Source organism: Oryx dammah, unplaced genomic scaffold (genome assembly GCF_014754425.2).
Source record: "Oryx dammah isolate SB20612 unplaced genomic scaffold, SCBI_Odam_1.1 HiC_scaffold_29, whole genome shotgun sequence".
Taxonomy (NCBI): domain Eukaryota; kingdom Metazoa; phylum Chordata; class Mammalia; order Artiodactyla; family Bovidae; genus Oryx; species Oryx dammah.
The window spans coordinates 57,868,236-57,884,670 of NW_024070213.1; the positions used below are offsets into that span (position 1 = coordinate 57,868,236).

General features: G+C 44.0%; 1 protein-coding gene across 3 annotated transcripts in view; it reads right to left on the reverse strand.

Moving 5' to 3' along the window:
• The window catches only part of ELK3 (ETS transcription factor ELK3), a 71,552-nt gene extending 56,801 nt beyond the window's left edge, over positions 1–14,751 (reverse strand). Inside the window, exon 1 of one of the 3 annotated variants that reach the window (XM_040232781.1) lies at positions 14,397–14,751. Coding sequence is in view for 2 of the 3 variants with exons in the window: in XM_040232782.1 (XP_040088716.1) it covers positions 2,734–2,791 (58 nt within the window). In the remaining variant the exon portion in view is untranslated. Of the gene's footprint in view, positions 1–2,733; positions 2,945–14,396 lie in introns of those variants that run through there. The other 2 variants (XM_040232782.1, XM_040232780.1) reach the window with 2 other exon arrangements.
• Between the last annotated feature and the right edge of the window lie 1,684 nt (positions 14,752–16,435).

Genomic DNA, 16,435 nt, shown 5'->3' on the forward strand with positions numbered 1-16,435 from the left:
CACACACACACACACACACACACACACACACACACACACACACACACCACCCCTCCCCCCCCCAGGGCAGTATCTTCCTCCTGTGTTTGGTCCATGGACCCTTTTTGAGAATCTAAAATTCTCTAGTAGGGGGGAAAGATATTTTTAGATCCTAAAGATAATTTATAAATCTCAGAGAGCCCCATTTAAAGGAAATGTTAGCTATGTCTTCCCCTACCACCACCAATACTGAGTGTCCATGAAATTTTCAAGAATAGGGCTTCTACCAAAAAAACCCCACAACTTCTTCTTTAAAGAGGAACTTTTTTTAATGTTAACATGTGATGAGCATTTACTGTGTACCAGGCATTATACACCTTGTCTAAGTTGGATACCCATGATTTAATGAGGTAGAATAAGAGGCACCAGCCACAGGAGTATTATGGGAAAACAGAGACTCATATCCAGGTGCACCTGGATTCTGAGTCCAGCTTCCTAATCACCACACACAGTTCTCCCAGCAGAGGTTTCATTTCTTATATGCACACCTTACAGCTACTAAGAGAAATGTCCCATTTTAACACAGAGGAAAATATAGTTAACATTCCCACGAGAAGTCAAATCAAGAAGTCTCCTTGTTCATTTCTGGTTTTGCTTCTGTGACTCCAGTGGTTCCAACTGGTTCTAAGAAAGTTTGAACCCACCCCATCATTTAAAACCATATAAAAAGAAGTTTCCCTTTTCTAAAAGATCTGCTCGTGGTTTCAATACGCAGCAGCTTCATCCAATGCTAAATAACCAAGGTTGCTTCTTGATGGTAAGAAGCTGTGCCTTCTATTATTTAGCTTTCTCAATAGGAAAGACATCCTCCCGTTTGGTGTATACGCACACGCTAGATGGTGGATCAGGAGGAGGAACATGGGAAATGAAAGGTAGGTGATCTCACCTGGCCCCCAAGCACAACCCCAAACCTGCATGCATTTCACGTAACAATGACATGACTCATGAGAAACACATCACTGAGAGGAGGGGCAGGTTGGGGACCCCACTAAAAAGACGTGACCCCCCCGACTTGGTGAGCACTCAACAGAGGCTAAAAATATCTTCTTTAAAAACCAACATCTCTGGGGAATCCCTGTTTCAGGTTCTAAGAAAGCAATACGTGGGATCTCATGGCGTCTCATGACATGCATATAAAATAAAAAAAGGTGTTTTGCATTGAGTAAAACTTACTTAAAACCTTGCTAAGTGTTCTTAAGTTTGAGCTTCAATTTAATGAGCTCCCTAATTTCCAGTGGGTACTTTTCTTCCACACTACCCCCTGATTCTTATATTTCATAGGCCTTTGAATGGAAAAATCTTTTCCCTAAATTTCTGTACTGTTAATAAAATTCAATCCTGTGTGCAAGGAGAAACACTGGATGTCAGAACATAAAATTCTCATCATAGTCATGGCCTTGAGGAGTTGCACGATCTCAGGAAAGAATGTTAATTTCTCTGTTTCAACTTTTTAAGTAGGACCAACCCTAACCCTGCTCCATACAGGGTTAGCAAAGTACAAACTACTTTTCTTTGATGGAGAGTATTTCAAAAGTAAATATCTAAGATATCCTTTTGATCAATTTGCTATCTAAATGATCTTTAAAATAAAAATGGAATAGCTTCAGCTTCAAATAAAGCCTTCACAGAGAGATTTTTTAAAATCTGTGAACTAAGTGGAAGGCATAAAATGTTTAGTTACCTACTTTTACAAAAATCAACAATAAAGGAAATCCCACATGCCACTTCTACTAGGATGAAACCATAACCTTTCAGATAAAGTTGAAAGCTCTTCTGTGCTAAATAGTAAGTTGTGTACACACTCCACAAGGATATACAGAGTGCAGTCAGAACACTTCTGCATGATACAACATGATGGTGGTTTTTCCACATCCAGAAAACTGAGACATTTCCTGCCAGAGCATCCTCCAAACTCCACCATTGTGTTGAAACTGTAAAATCTTTCTAAATCAGGACTGACTTCCTCCTATTATGCTTCAGAGGCGTCTTTCTGGGAAGGGTAGATTCAAGGCAAAAGGTAGGAATTCCTGCAGCACCACCCAGTGGAAACATAAGAGAGAAAAAAAGGAGGTGGGGGCGAGAGAAAACGTTGAATTAAACAAAAGTCATGTCATAAACTCTGCTAATTAAAACTCTGGACAGTGCGCTTTTCCCATCAATGGTGACCAGCAATATTTTGCTTAACAATTGTGTCCTTGGTCCTCAGGCCATTCCTTCAATGCACCCACACAAATGATCAACATCACATCTGCCTGGTCTCTCTGACAAGTGTGTACACACACACACACACAGGGCCAGGGAGAAAGGAGTCCCCGGTGGGGTCAGGAGTGGCCTGCGACACCATCCCTTCCTTGCAGAAGGGCCCCCAAGGGACTGTGGGGACCAGGAAATCTGCACAGCTGTACTCGGTGTCCCCGTCCAGCTGCAAGGTCGGGCATTTCCTGGTAGAAAGGTAATCATCTGTGCATCTTCCCCTTTCCCTGGTCTGAATGCACTCAGTCTGGGCCACCTCCAACATCTGCAGGCATTTCAACCTCCCTCGCTTCCTCCCGAGTGGGAAAGGCTCAGAGCTTCCCTTCCCCGTGGCCCTGATCTCCAGCCCCCCAAACTCTCTCCATGGCGACCACTGCTTCTGCTCCTCCGTCGGACCAAAGCCGCCCACGGGTCGTTTCAGTCCATCTCAGTTCCACTAACCACCACCATCTGAACACGTCTCTTGGCAGCGACTGCTTCTCACGCACACGTGGTACATCAGGCTCCTGAGCTTGGGGACAGGATGGAGCAAAAGGGGCCCTTGACCCCTCCTCCCAGCTTTCCTTCCCAGAGAGCCCCGGCATCGGCCAGGAGAGGGAGAGAGCTGTGGTCTTCCCGGAGACACTGGAAACCCTCCTGTCTTCTCTACGGAACTTAAAATAATCAAAGTATCATTGCCTCCATGTCCTGGCTATTGTAAATAGTGCTGCAATAAACGTTAGGGTGAATGTATCCTTTGGAATGGTTTCCTCCGGGTATATGCCCAGGAGCGGGATTGTTGGATCATATGATAGTTCTATTTTAAATTTTTTTAAGGAACCTCCACACTGTTCTCCATAAAATCCAAAAAAGAGAGGATCTATGTATACGTATGGCTGATTCATTTTGCTGTACAGCAGAAAATACCACCACATTGCAAAGCAATTATACTCCAAATAAAGGTTTTCTTTAAAAAAGCATCATTTCTTCAATCATATCTGAATGCCTACATCACTAAAAAGAAAAATGGTCACCAACATTAACACTCCTGGTAAAGTTATCTTTCCCTTTTCCTGGAATAAGTCCACCAAAACCATTTTCCATGTCTTCTAAAAATAGAAAACGATACTAGTTAGCTGATCTTGACATTGTTTAGAAGTATATGATCAGTGTTAGAAACGTTACAGCATTTTTGAACTGTTTACAAATGGCTAATAATAATATAAATATAAGCCTTTCCCCTTTCCTTTTTCTGAAGTGTAACATTTCACAAAATGTGCTGGTTTCTGAAAATGTCAAAATTTGGCTGGGATATATTGACTAACATTAGCTAGTTTGGGGGGCCTTACTAAATATAGTACTGTTACAAAAATAGTGATAAGTTCCTGGTATTTGTGACATCTTCTTTAGGGATTCTGGAGAAGCACAAAATACCTGCCTTCCAGGGGTGGCTACCTAAGCAAAGATTCACACTTGAGCATCATTACTTCTCTTGAGTGCTCTTCTTGACAAATGCTTGGCATGGTTTAGAAAATGCAAATTCTTGGCCTCAACATTTATACATAAATCTGGTATGATAATATATTCACATTGGGAGGGATCTATAAAAAACAGTGACTCTGCAGTCTTCAAAATATCATCACCTGCTCATGTGGTGGACATGTGTGGGGGATTTTAGCTGCATCTAAAGTCATGAAGGTGGAGTCTCACTTTTATAGCTTTACTGTCTCCATATGCATAATTCTCTCCCACATTTTTGTAGAGATATCAAGTGTAGCTATATATGACAAGTATGGTACCAAAATGTCGAGTTTCTTCTAAATTCAAATAACTGCTAATAACGTTCTTTTTAACATGCAGCGAAACTACAATGGCGTGAAGGTAAAATGGCAAGCAAAAGGCATCTCATTGTTTCAGAGAACATCCATTTCAAAAATCTAGCCTAACTTGTAGATAAACTGTAGAAAGTGGAACACATTTAAAATATCTTGGTGTTTCTGTTAAGTATAATGATTTGTATCTTTTTTTTTAAGTTCCAAAAACAGATAATGAGTGATTTCAAAACTAATCTTCTCCAAGGCATTATACTTAAAATCTGTTTATTAACCCCCAAACTGCAATGAATAAATGAACAAAATAACAATGAAACTGTCATCAAGTAGAAGACTGAGAGGTCATTCATTCGTGTCAGGCTGATGTGCACACGTTTCCTTTAAGAAACCAACAAAAGCATCCAACAGAAAAGAACGGTTGTTGGTGGCATCAGCATCCAACATCAGTGAGCCGAAAGCCTCCTCACACACCTTAACTCCCATGCGGGAATCTGCCATCCACCAAGTCGGTTTAACCCTTTTCTTACATGTCACATATGATTTGTTCCTCTGCTTACTCTTCCAGTAATTGTTCCACACAAATATATTAATTGCACAAAATAAATGCCAGCTTCAACTTTAGATGATCTTTTCCCTTTGCTGAAGAAAATCACCCTTTCTGTATTGGAAGCATTTGGTACATATACGATCTTCTCCATCAAGGTCTGAAGGTCTCTGTTTTCCTAAAGACAAATTGGTATGTCTTAATATCTAGGTGGCTCAGTGGGTAAAGAATTCGCCTGCAATACAGGAGACGCAGGAGACTTGGGTTCAAGCTCGGGGTTGGAAAGATTCCCTGGAGGAGGGCATGGCAACCCACTCCGGTATTCTTGCCTGAAGAAGCCCATGGACAGAGGAGCCTGGCAGGCTATAGTCCATCGGGTCGCAAAAAAGTCGGACACGACTAAAGTGACTGAGCACGCACAGCATGTACAATATTTAGGTTAAAAAAAAAACACAAAGGATGTGGCAAAGCCTGGAGGAGGGTGCTGTTCTTGTGGTTCAGTTCTGATTTAAATCAAAGCAGGGCAAAACTCTGGGGAGCAGTGATGCTGAGCTTCAGGGAGCCCCAAGTACTCTTGGGTCATTTGGTTTAAGACATCTTTTAATAGCATATACTTTTGTAATGAAAGTAATTCACTTTAGGAAATTGTTTAACACTCTTCAAAATTACTCAGTGCATCCAAGGATCACAAATGCAGAATTGAGAATCAGTGCTAAAGAACCTAAAGAAGTGAATGAAGCAAAGTCAGGAACGCCAAGTGGCTGGATGAGCCATGCTTCTGGTTTTGCCTTGACTATCAAAGATGGAGAAGGCTCACCAACAGCCAGTCTTCCCTCCTCTAGAGACTCAGCACCATGGGACCAGCATCTCTCTCTCTCCACCTGGGGTTTAATCACTTCCAACCCTGACTCAGAGTATCACTGGGAGAATCTGGAGATGTTTGTCCTAAAATGCTTCTAAAAAGAAAGAAAGAAAGAAAAAACAAACCTAGCTATGCTCTACTACCCAGAACCTTCTGGTCTAAATGATCAGTATCTGGAGTTTGAAAAACAGGCAGGAAAGTTAGCAAAAATAGCTTCCCCACAACCCTCATGAAATCTAAAATCCAGAGGATTTCAAATGTAAGACCATAGAGAAAAGATCAAGGGGCTGCATCCACATAGTCTTCAAATGATGCTAAGTGGTTTGGTCCCTTCCTATATGTTCTATATGGGGCTTGCTGAAATTATGATGTACCTGGGCTTTCTTCTCTCCTGAAAATTATATTAAAAAATCCAAGCTCTTTTGAGTTCTCACAGTGAAGTAATGATTCTTTGGGATGGGATGAAGAGGTCTGGCAAACTTTCCCTTATGCCAATCCTCTATATAGAACTGGGGCTTGAATCCCACATGAGAAGAGGGACTCTGTGGAGAAGGAGCAAAAACTGAGACCACATATTGTCTCATTCTCTTAGACTCATGCATTGCTCCTGAAGCTCCATCTACGGAGGCACACACACACGCGCGTGCACACGCACACACATGCTTGCACACGCACACACACGCCAGTGCTCCAGTAAAGGGGTGCTGAGGAAGTTACCTCTCCAGTTCACTGAGTACTAATCAGAGACATATTCTTAACTATTAGTGTTGGGAAACTGTTCTCACGTCTACAGCCTTTTTCGTTTGCCTAACAGAACATTCTGATTCTCCTGGGCTCTCGTGTCACCATTCTGATAATGACAAGGACTTACAGGTGTAAACATCTTAAGAATTCCTGCAGTTAATTCCTACAGAGAGACCCTACAGTTACTCGGGAGCACATCCCGGAATATATTCTGGGGCTTGTTTTGTTGTGGTAGTTGTCATAATCTCTCTCTTCTGATAATTAACTGCAGAGAGAAAAAAAATATTGCTTAACTACACCTTCTGATTAATCAAGGTTTGACTATCAACAAACTACTCCTCGGCAAAACCCAGCTGAAATTAGCAGCAGATCTAGCCCTCAACTGAAAACAATTTAGGTATTTAATTATTCATCTTTTCATCATCACACAGGCAGTCATATTATTTTAAAATTCAATCAGAAATGTCATTTATTGTAAGAAGTTATAAACAAAAGCTACACAAAGGTTTTAGTATAAATGAAGAAGCACTTTTAACAGTGAGTGTTATGGAACTCAGCCCAAGGAACCTATGGAAATTTGGTCAACTGAAGTCTCAATAAAGGACTATGATTGCTGTAGAATGATTCATTTTAATATGGAACGAACTTTTCATTGAGATTCTTTCAAGCTGTACTATCTTATAAATTACCTGTTAACCAAGCATTTTGAGTATAACACTGATATCAACAACAGAGCTAAAGTTTGTCCCCTCAGATGATAACACACTAACCTGATCTCTATAAATTCACAAATCTGGACAAAAACTCTGGATAACGATATATCCTCTATAGAGTACCTTCTTGGCTGTCTCTTTGGTTTAACCAAGAGATATGCCTCTTATTAATTCAAATAACTTACTAAGAAAGAGCTGGATTTAGGAATAGCAATAAAGTGCTTTATCAAGTTCACTGGCAAAATGGAGGGAGAAGAGCCATCCTGACAAAATCTTTCCCCTTCGGATTGCTTTTAGCGCAACGGACGTCACATACTGTACAAAGGGCTGGAATAAATACAAGGATGAGCAAAGATGAGGCCCAGTGGGAGCTTACAGACTGTTGGGCAAGACTGATGAGCAATACATCTTGATACATTTATGTGCAGATATCCCTCAGTTTCTGAATCTAATGAATTTCAGGGTTTGGACGGTGACTTCAGATAACAAGGGGTAGCCAGCTATCAAATCTACATGATTCCTGAGTTTTGGATAAGGAGTATTAATGAATAATGAGAAACACCAACCCTATCTCCAGAAATAAACATCTAAAACTGTTTGGTACCTGTGCTTGGATAGCAAGAATCTGCAGAGCAAGAATTCAGGTAAAAGGAAATCACAAACAAAGCCAGTGGCAAGGGCTCTAAAGGCCAGGGAAGACAGGAGAGATCTGGTCTGGAGAACTGGCAGAGGTTTCCCCAGGGAGAGATGGTTGAGTGGAGACCTCAAAAGTGTAGTGAGAGAAGCTGATGGGAACAGAGGACCAGGAGGGGATTCCCAGAAGAGAGAAGAGCATTTGGAAGGGCCCAGTGCTCACAGGGCACGTTACACATTTGAGTGCTTGAGGAAAGGCCAGTGGAGTTGGCCTAAATCACAGCATGTCGCTTACATTAGAGATTTTTGGTCTGTATCCCAGCTGCAGCCACTGGGAGATTGTAAGCAGAGGAGCCACAGGGTCGGAACTGGGTTTGAAGGACTGCTCTAGCTTGTGGGCAGGGAAGGGACCGGAGCGGGTGAGGGGAAATGTGGACCCCCTCAGATTCAGCAGGGGCAAGGATTTTCAAATATGATCAGGAGGAAAGAGCAGGGACCCAACCTGGTGACCAAAATCTTATCCGGGCCACTCAGTACCCAACCTGGTGACCAAAATCTTATCCGGGCCACTCAGTACCCAACCTGGAGACAGTCACTGGTGTTCCCAAGAATGAGGCAGTTGTCGTCTTTAGAAACAAGGGGTGCCTGTCATAAACCTCAAGAGGAGGAGGAAAGGGAACTTGGCACCTTCCCTCCGGTGATCCTGATTCAACAAGGGGCAGAAATGGGATTGAAGGGAAACTTACGGGGAATCCCTTTTTCCACCACCAAACAGTTTCAAAAACTTGCTCCCTGTCTCTCAAAATCAGCTTTCGAGGGGTGACAGCCAACATTCACTTTACACTTTCACAACTCCTGGAAGAATTCAAGTTCTCTATTCTAAAAAAAAAAAAAAAATCCAACAAAAATAGGACTTTGGATCTAACTCTCCAACCACTCTATCCTCTGGCCAGGAAAACCTCCGTCCAGGGAGATCAAGTTAGCCTCTAAACCAAACTTGTTTTAAGAGAATCTACTTTTTCCCACAACATACATATGACAGTTGGTTAGCATAAGTGACTAAATAGTGTAGAAGGGATTTGTTTTTCCTCTTACAGGAGGAGGAGGAAATCCACACATTTTGACAATTTCTTTTTAACCAAGCAGATCAAATAAAAATACTACAGTATTTTATTCTAGTGCTCTGGGGTTTAGTAACATGGTAGGATCATGAAATTGCCATAATATAATGAGAAAATAATAACCAGGGAATGTTTCTAGATGGTAGAAATTTCTCTCCTTGGAGGTAAGGGATGGGGATTACATAGGTGTATAGTATAACACTTCAGATCTGTGCAATTTCATGTATGTAAATTATATATCAGTGAAAGAAATAAAAAGACACAAAGAGTCTCAGATTCATTCTACTTTTGGAGTAAATGACCCCTAACCTCACCAGTCTCATCACTCCCATATTTATACTTGGAAAATTAGGAACTGTCCTTAGATATGGTAACTTTGAAAATACTTAGGATGCTATGTGCTTTCAAATTTCTCTTTAGAGTATGTATATGGGTAAATTTATTTTAATCCAATTCAAATCAGAATCTATTAGCATAACTATCATCTTAATTTCTTTAAAAATATGCAAATAAATCTCACAGCCAATTACAAAATAATCCCATTTAATTCCTAATTTAATAATAATTTTCCAGCAACTGTAAATTAAAACACACAAAATGGTCTGTGAGTAATTCCTAGTGGCAAGTCAACCAGATTTCAACTTATTGAAACGGTCAATCCAAAGTTTATTTTTAAATTGCTGACATATATTTGAGTTTCCAGTAATGGATGAAAACAATTTTCATTTTGGTTGTGGGTAGGGATGATGAGGAGTCAAATTTCTACATAAAAGACTGACTTATCTACCATTTTTGAAGGCCCATAGGATGTGTTAACAGTGCACCCCAGACACAGAAAAATACAAACTAATGGTTACTGAAGGGAAAAGAGGACTTGGCAGGGATGAATTAGCAGGTTGGGATTAACATATATATGATACTATACATAAAACAGGTAACCAATAAGGACCTACTGCACAGCAGAGGGAATTATACTCAATATTTTGTAGTAACCTATAAGGGAAAAGAATCTTTAAAAGAATATACATAATTGAATCGTTGTACATCTGAAATTAGCTCGTTATTATGAATCAATTATGTATCAATCAAAAAGAAACAGTACACACACACACTGATAATTCAGTTTACTGAGGCTGTATTCTAAGTGGCAAAACCAGAATTTTCACGTTCTCACTGCCACAGTCTCAGCCAAAAAGCTGGATGATCTCAATTCAAATTGGTCACGGGCAATAATAATCTTGAACTGAAAATTCACTGAAAATACCAACTTCAAAGTTTGGAAACTTGACTGATATAAAATGAAACGCTAATGAATAAGAGTCACCCAATGTGCAAGAAGCACCTTCTTCCCTTCTTTATAGTTAGAGAAGTTCAAGGTGTATTTCTGGTCTAACCTAGTTTCTCTGTTTTCACCACTGAGCATTCTATTTTGATGTGTAGCACCCTGGACTTCCTGTTACTACATCTTGATATTCTTCTGCAAATCATGACTCATCCTTAAATCACAGAGAAGCTCATCAAAATCCCAAACTTCACAGCATATATGAATTCAGTCTTTCATGAGGGCAGCATTCTTAGCACATGACTTGGGAGCCACAGAGACAAAAATACTGAAAGAGTTCATGTAGAACTTATGTCAATTCACTGTTGAGTAAACACATTTATTGGATCAATAAATACAAGCTCTATGGGTGGTGATTTTGGTCTTAGGACAAGTTATTAAACTGTGTTATACGATATGTTAACTGAAAATAAGTTACAAAACACAAAGTATAGTGTGACTCCAATTAAAAATGTTGTGTGGGTATGTGTGTATGTATTTTAAAAGATCAGAAAAAAAAATACACTGAAGTGTTAACAGGGATTATGGGAGATGTTTATTTTTTCTTTGTAGTTTTCTCACTCTTCCTAAGATAATTCACATTAATATTTTTATAATAGAAAAAAACAACTAACCTTTAGAAAATATTGCTATACTAATGTGACCTCAAATATGTCAATCTATGAAGGCAAAGGGGATTACAGATAAATAATAAAACATGAAAAATCTTGCCTTAAACATACAGAAACATCTGCCAGAAATGGAGCCCTTCATTCAAATGACCACAGCTGCTCATCTGTATGTGCAGGTACTGGCCCTTAGGGGCAGAAGCTGTCTGCCCACAGTCAGGTCAAACCCAAAAGGGATAGAGAATCTTGTTTCTTTTAAAGTTTAATGAGGAACCCCAGGTCTAGAAATCACAAAGATGGCTGAATCATTCCCTGGGACTAGAAAGGAGCAGAGCCATTAATTAGTAAGCGGTAATTCACTATCAGCAAAAAAAACAAAACAAAAAACTCTACTCCAGGAAGTCACATCCTTAGATAAATTTTTTTTTTCAGTGTACTGGGTTTGTTTGGTGTTGGTTTTCTGAATCTGATAAACATATAATTGGGCAGCACAGGATGCATAAAATCCAGTATCTGACAGCTAAGAATGGAATATTTAATTTATATGCCCTGCCTGGAAGCCCTTTAAAACCGATTTCAGGAAAAGATTCAAGTTCTAAAAAGTTATTACAAATATAAATTTCAATATAGGATCTCACAATTATAGTTAGTATGTATTACCAGGTTTGATTATTAAGCTTTTTTTTAATAAGAGAAGGTCTTTCATAAATGTTTAGCAAATATTAAAATTAAAATAGGGCTGAAAAAAAAAAAGCCCACTGCTCTCCCCGATCTGGGCTACTGCCATTCTGGCCTAGACAGCATTAGCACCAGGTGAGTGAGGTGCAGAGAGGGTCTAACTCACCTCACAAAGGTACACCATCACACTATCGTTATTTACATGTCATTCCACACATACTACTAACCAAAAAGGGAGAAAGGGAAAGAAAATTCATGCCTACTTTGTTATTCAACACGACAGAAAAGTGCCAACGATGATTTTTATATGTCCTATTTGTTGAATGAATTCATATGAAAGTTATCATCTTCATCATTAATGTAAACAAGAGTTTCTCAATCTGGGTACTCCTGACATTTTGGGCTAGAAAATTCTTTGTGATGGGCTATCCTGGGCATTGTTGGATGTTCAGCAGCATCCCTAACCTCTACTCAGTAGATGCCAGTAGTACCCAACCAAAATATCCCTGGATATTGCCAAATATCCCTTGGGAAGCAAAATTACTCTTAGTTGAGAACTGATATAAATGAACATCATGCATTCCAAATAATAACTTATCAGAATAAAGAACTTGACCTTTTTGTTTTGAAGGAAATGTAGTCTACAGAGGAGAATATTTACAACCTTCATCCTTAAGATAGCTCCTGCATAATGATGCTGCCTTTGGAAAGCTTTTTTCCTTATCTATTTATTGTAAGTTCTGTTATCCTACTTACAGCTTTCAATGCAACAATTTATTGAGCATCTACTCGGTGCCAGGTGTGGTGTTGGGGACATCCTGTACTCATGTCCACTGACTCACACCCTGGTGGGGCTGGTTGGGTTGTTTTCAGGACACGCTTTGCCACCAGAAAAGAAACACTGACACCTTAAAAACCCCTCAAGAGAGCAGCACGTCCTTGTCAATAAAGGAGACCCACAGTTCCAATCAGGTTCCTTAAAATTATTTACCCTTTTCAGTAACTCTACACATTTCCAACATTGAAAGGTTAAAAAAAAAAAAAAAAAAAGCCCAGAAGGCCTTGGCTATATTTGGCATAGAATGACCATCAGGGGTTTTTGCAGGGAGGATCATTACTGGAAACCCTAAAAACATTTAGGGACAGTCTTCTTAACTGTCTGACCCGCGAGCCCTCCTAACAAAATTTGTAAATTTATAATCCCCATAAATTGAAACTCATAACTGACCTTTCCCAAATAAAAGTGTATCACAGAGAGAGAGAGAAGGCAGAGAGATCAGAGGGTATTCTGTTTGCCAATAAGACTCAGAAATCAATTTGAGCTCATTAATAGATGCCTGGAACACGCTCGGTTTCTCATCACCTCCGCCGCACCCCCCCCCCTCCTCCTCCAACTGAAGCACAGATGAGAGAGGATGGGTGTGTTTGAGCTGCTTGGGTAATAGAAACTTCACACACACAAACACACACAGGCGCGCGCGCGCACGGACAGCTAGGAGAGAAAAACCTTGTAAGCCCAAAATCCAAAATGACTTCAAAGTTTAAGATGCTGCCCTGAAAAGGTTCGTTGGGCGAGTTGCCTCTCTAAGTAAATAAAGCCGTAACTTGTCTCGATCTCCAGCGCAGGGCTCCCCGGGCTGACAGTGGCTGCACAAAACCCCTCCTGTGCTGAGCAGCGGAAACTCCTAATGAGATTAGTTGGTGTGTGTGCAGACATTACTTAGCAATGACTAAAGGGGCTCTCTTCCTGCAGCAGCCAGTGGAAAATTCAGGGAACTTTTTCCCCCTGCAGCAGCAGAATCCCTTTAACCCTCTCCCCAGCCAACTCCAAAAACAACTCAGCCTCCCCCGGCGTCCCCCACCTCCCGGCTGGGGTGCTGGGGGAGTTAAAGACCCGCCAGGGGCTTCCAAAAGCCGGAGGGTGGGAGGGGGCCGGCGGGGAAGGGGCGGGTGACCCCTCGAACACTACAAAGGAAACTGTAAAAGGCACAAATATATAAACCTGAGAAGGAGCAAACCACAGTTTCTTTGTGAGCTCCTCTAGTGAGTCATTTTCAAGATGCTGTCTGCTGCCAGTTTCAAAGCGGAAGCGCATGGCAATTAGTCTTGCCGTTTCCAGACAAGCCAGAAACTCTCCCGACACTCGTTTTTTTTTTTTTTTTTCTTCTTCTTCTAAAAAGCCCCTTTTGCAGTTTCTGAAATAACATTTCTTTCTCCCACCCCCACCCGCCGCCTAACTGCAGCTTGTCCTCAAGATGATTCGGTTCAGAAAACGTAACAAAAATCCAGACCTCCGATTTTTCTTTTAACCCTCCAAAATTGTGATTCCTACCCCCTAAAGTTACAGTAGCATTACAGGCCCACATTCAGTTCCAAGTTGAAGAGCCCCATCCCAAACTGCTGGGGGCTCCAAGACCATCGCTTGCCTGCCGGGCCCTCCTCCCAAACCGTGGCCAGTAATGACTGCCGGCTTTATAAGGTCCAGCTGGGCGTGCGCCTGGGGCGGCGACCCGGGCTGGGGGGTCACCTGCCGAGCCAGCGGGGACGCGGCCCCCAGCCCCGCCGCTCGGCTCCCCACGCCCTCCTCTTCTCTCCCCACCCCTGTTCTCGCTGAATCCGAGCATCCGTACCCACTGCAACCCCGAGGAAGTCCCAGACCCCCTCGAAGGTCAGCGGTGGTCCAGCCTCCAGGCACGCAGCCTGCTCCAGTCATCGATCCTCCCAGGGACCCCAAGTCTCACCGTCCCCCGCTCCTCCGGCGCGCCCCCTCCTCCGGGCTCGCAGCGTAGCCCAGGGCGGGGTGTGCCCGCGCCGGGTGGCCGCAGCCCCCGGGGCCGGCGCGCGGACCCAGGCGCAGGAACATCCCGCGGCGCCCACTCCCCGCGGCCTCCCCGCAGCCCCCGGGCCTGCAGCCTCCTACGCGGTGCCCACCCGCCCCACCCCCACCAAACCACACAGAAGAAAGGAAAAAAAAAAAACAAACAACCAAACCAACCCCCACGAAACTTTGCAAGTGTCCGAGCAACAGGCACGAACCCTACTACCTACCCAGTTGTGGAGGAGCTTTCAAGATCCTTCTTCGGGGGAATTTCTAGGAGGAACCGGGCGAAAGCCCCCGACTTTCCATGCTGACAGGCGTCTGCAGACGGTCTGTTGCTCTTGTAATGAGATCCTGATTTCCCCCCCTTTTTTTTCTTTCTCTCGCTCCTCTTTTTTTTTTTCCCCCCCTCTGGTGTGTGTGAGAGCAGGAAGTTGGAGCAGTCAGGCCGAGCCGGCTCACTTCCTTTACTGCATTATTCCCCAGGCGGTGTGCAGTCTGTGTAAACAGGCTTTTCCGCCCCGCGCCGCGCGCCCCGGCCGCGGCTGTGCGCCGGGGCTGGCCGCCGAGGCCCGCGCATACTCCGCCGCCCCGGGCCCCGCACCGCGCCCGCGCCCCCGCCCGCCGCGCTCCCCGCTTCCTGCTCGGCCACCCCCGGGGAGGAGCCTCCGGACCCCTGGCGACTCCGAGTGGCCGCAGCCCCTCCCCACGGGGGGGCGGGCAAGTCGGCCAGAAACCCGGAGGAGCTGCCCCGGCGCGCTCAGGGGCTGACCTTGGGTGGCGGCCGGGGCCAGGGGGTCCCTCTTCTCCACCCTCTAACCCGCCCCCCCCACCGGGGGTCCCTGGACTGGGGACTACGCTGGGCGCCGCCGTGGGGGCTTGCCCTGCCCGGTTGGTCTGGACGCGGAGGCCCAAAGTGGGGAGGCGGCTGGACTTGCTGTTTAATGTCAGCTGGGATGAAAGAGCGATGGGGCCGAGGGGCATTGGGAGTGGGGTGTCGGTGCTCTGGGCCGAAGGGCTGCTTTGATCGTGGGTGGGGGCGTGATTGCTAAGGAGAAGATGTTTGTTGCATGTGCAAAAAAGGAGACGCGGGTTTTGTCTGAGGAAAAAAAAAAAAAAGCCAGCGCTCAGAGTAGGGGGCCCACTTTGGGGGAAAAGGACGAGAAGCCACAAACTGGAAGCCAGGATTCTCCAGAAGAGCCCTGTCTGGCCGTTCGCTATGGCCTACCCCGGGCCCGACCTTTCCTGCCTGCTAAGGGTACTCCAGAGGGAAATGAGCAGCGACCAGGGGCCCAGTGACTGAGGCGTCGGAGGGAGGCTCCGTGGTCTCAAAACTGGACCCCACAGCACACTATTCCCCCACAAGGACACCCGCCTCGAAAGGCTCAGGCCAGGCTCTAACAAGGGAGCTCATCCACTGCCCTGAGGCTTAGAGGAGGGGGCCGGTGGAAGGATCCCCCACCCCAGCCCTGGGCTCCAGCCCCAACTGCTCAGCTTCTGGCCCCTTCCATGTCCACGCCTCTCCCTCCTGAGCAGCGCAGATCCGCAGCTCCCAAACTTAAGAGTGCATCACGTAGGGGGCTTGTTAAAACGGGTTTTAACTGCACCACAGAAGTTCCTGATTCAAAAGGTCTGGGATGGTTCTCAGCCCAGGCTAAAGTTAGAATCACCTGGGGAGTGTTTTGAACGCTATTGATCTCTATGCACAGCCCAAACCAATTAAGTCAGATTTCCTGGTGGCAGGGCCTGTGTGCTTTCCAAAGGGTGGCTTTCTAAGAGTTCCCCCACTTGCTTATTTGTTTCTTATTTTTGCAATCTTTCTGAAGATTATTTGTTTATGAATCTCTCACTCTTACTAACTGTGGGCTTCTAAGGGCAGGGTTGTATTTTACTCTAGTTAGTACAAGATCCTACCCCCAAGTGTCAATCAGAGCACCTGACCATGGGACAATCCAGTTCCTCAGGCTTTGCTTTGGCGCTGGCGTGGATAGTTCACTGAGAAGTGGGGCTGAAGCCCACCAGACCTCTGAGAGAGGTGGGAAAACATGAGGAGTTCAAGGCTTGGGGGAAGGTAGGAGAGTAAAGAAGGAGAGAGTATGGGGAAGAGGGCTATTTATCAACCCCTGATTTTCCACAGCTAATTTTCCACTTTAGGGATTATTGTTTTAATCCCTAGTGGGCTTCTCCTATCACTGTAGAGCTCACTCTGTACCCCTGAATGATCCAGCTGGGAACCAGGGGAATGTTCATTTTTTATCCTTCTCAGGGA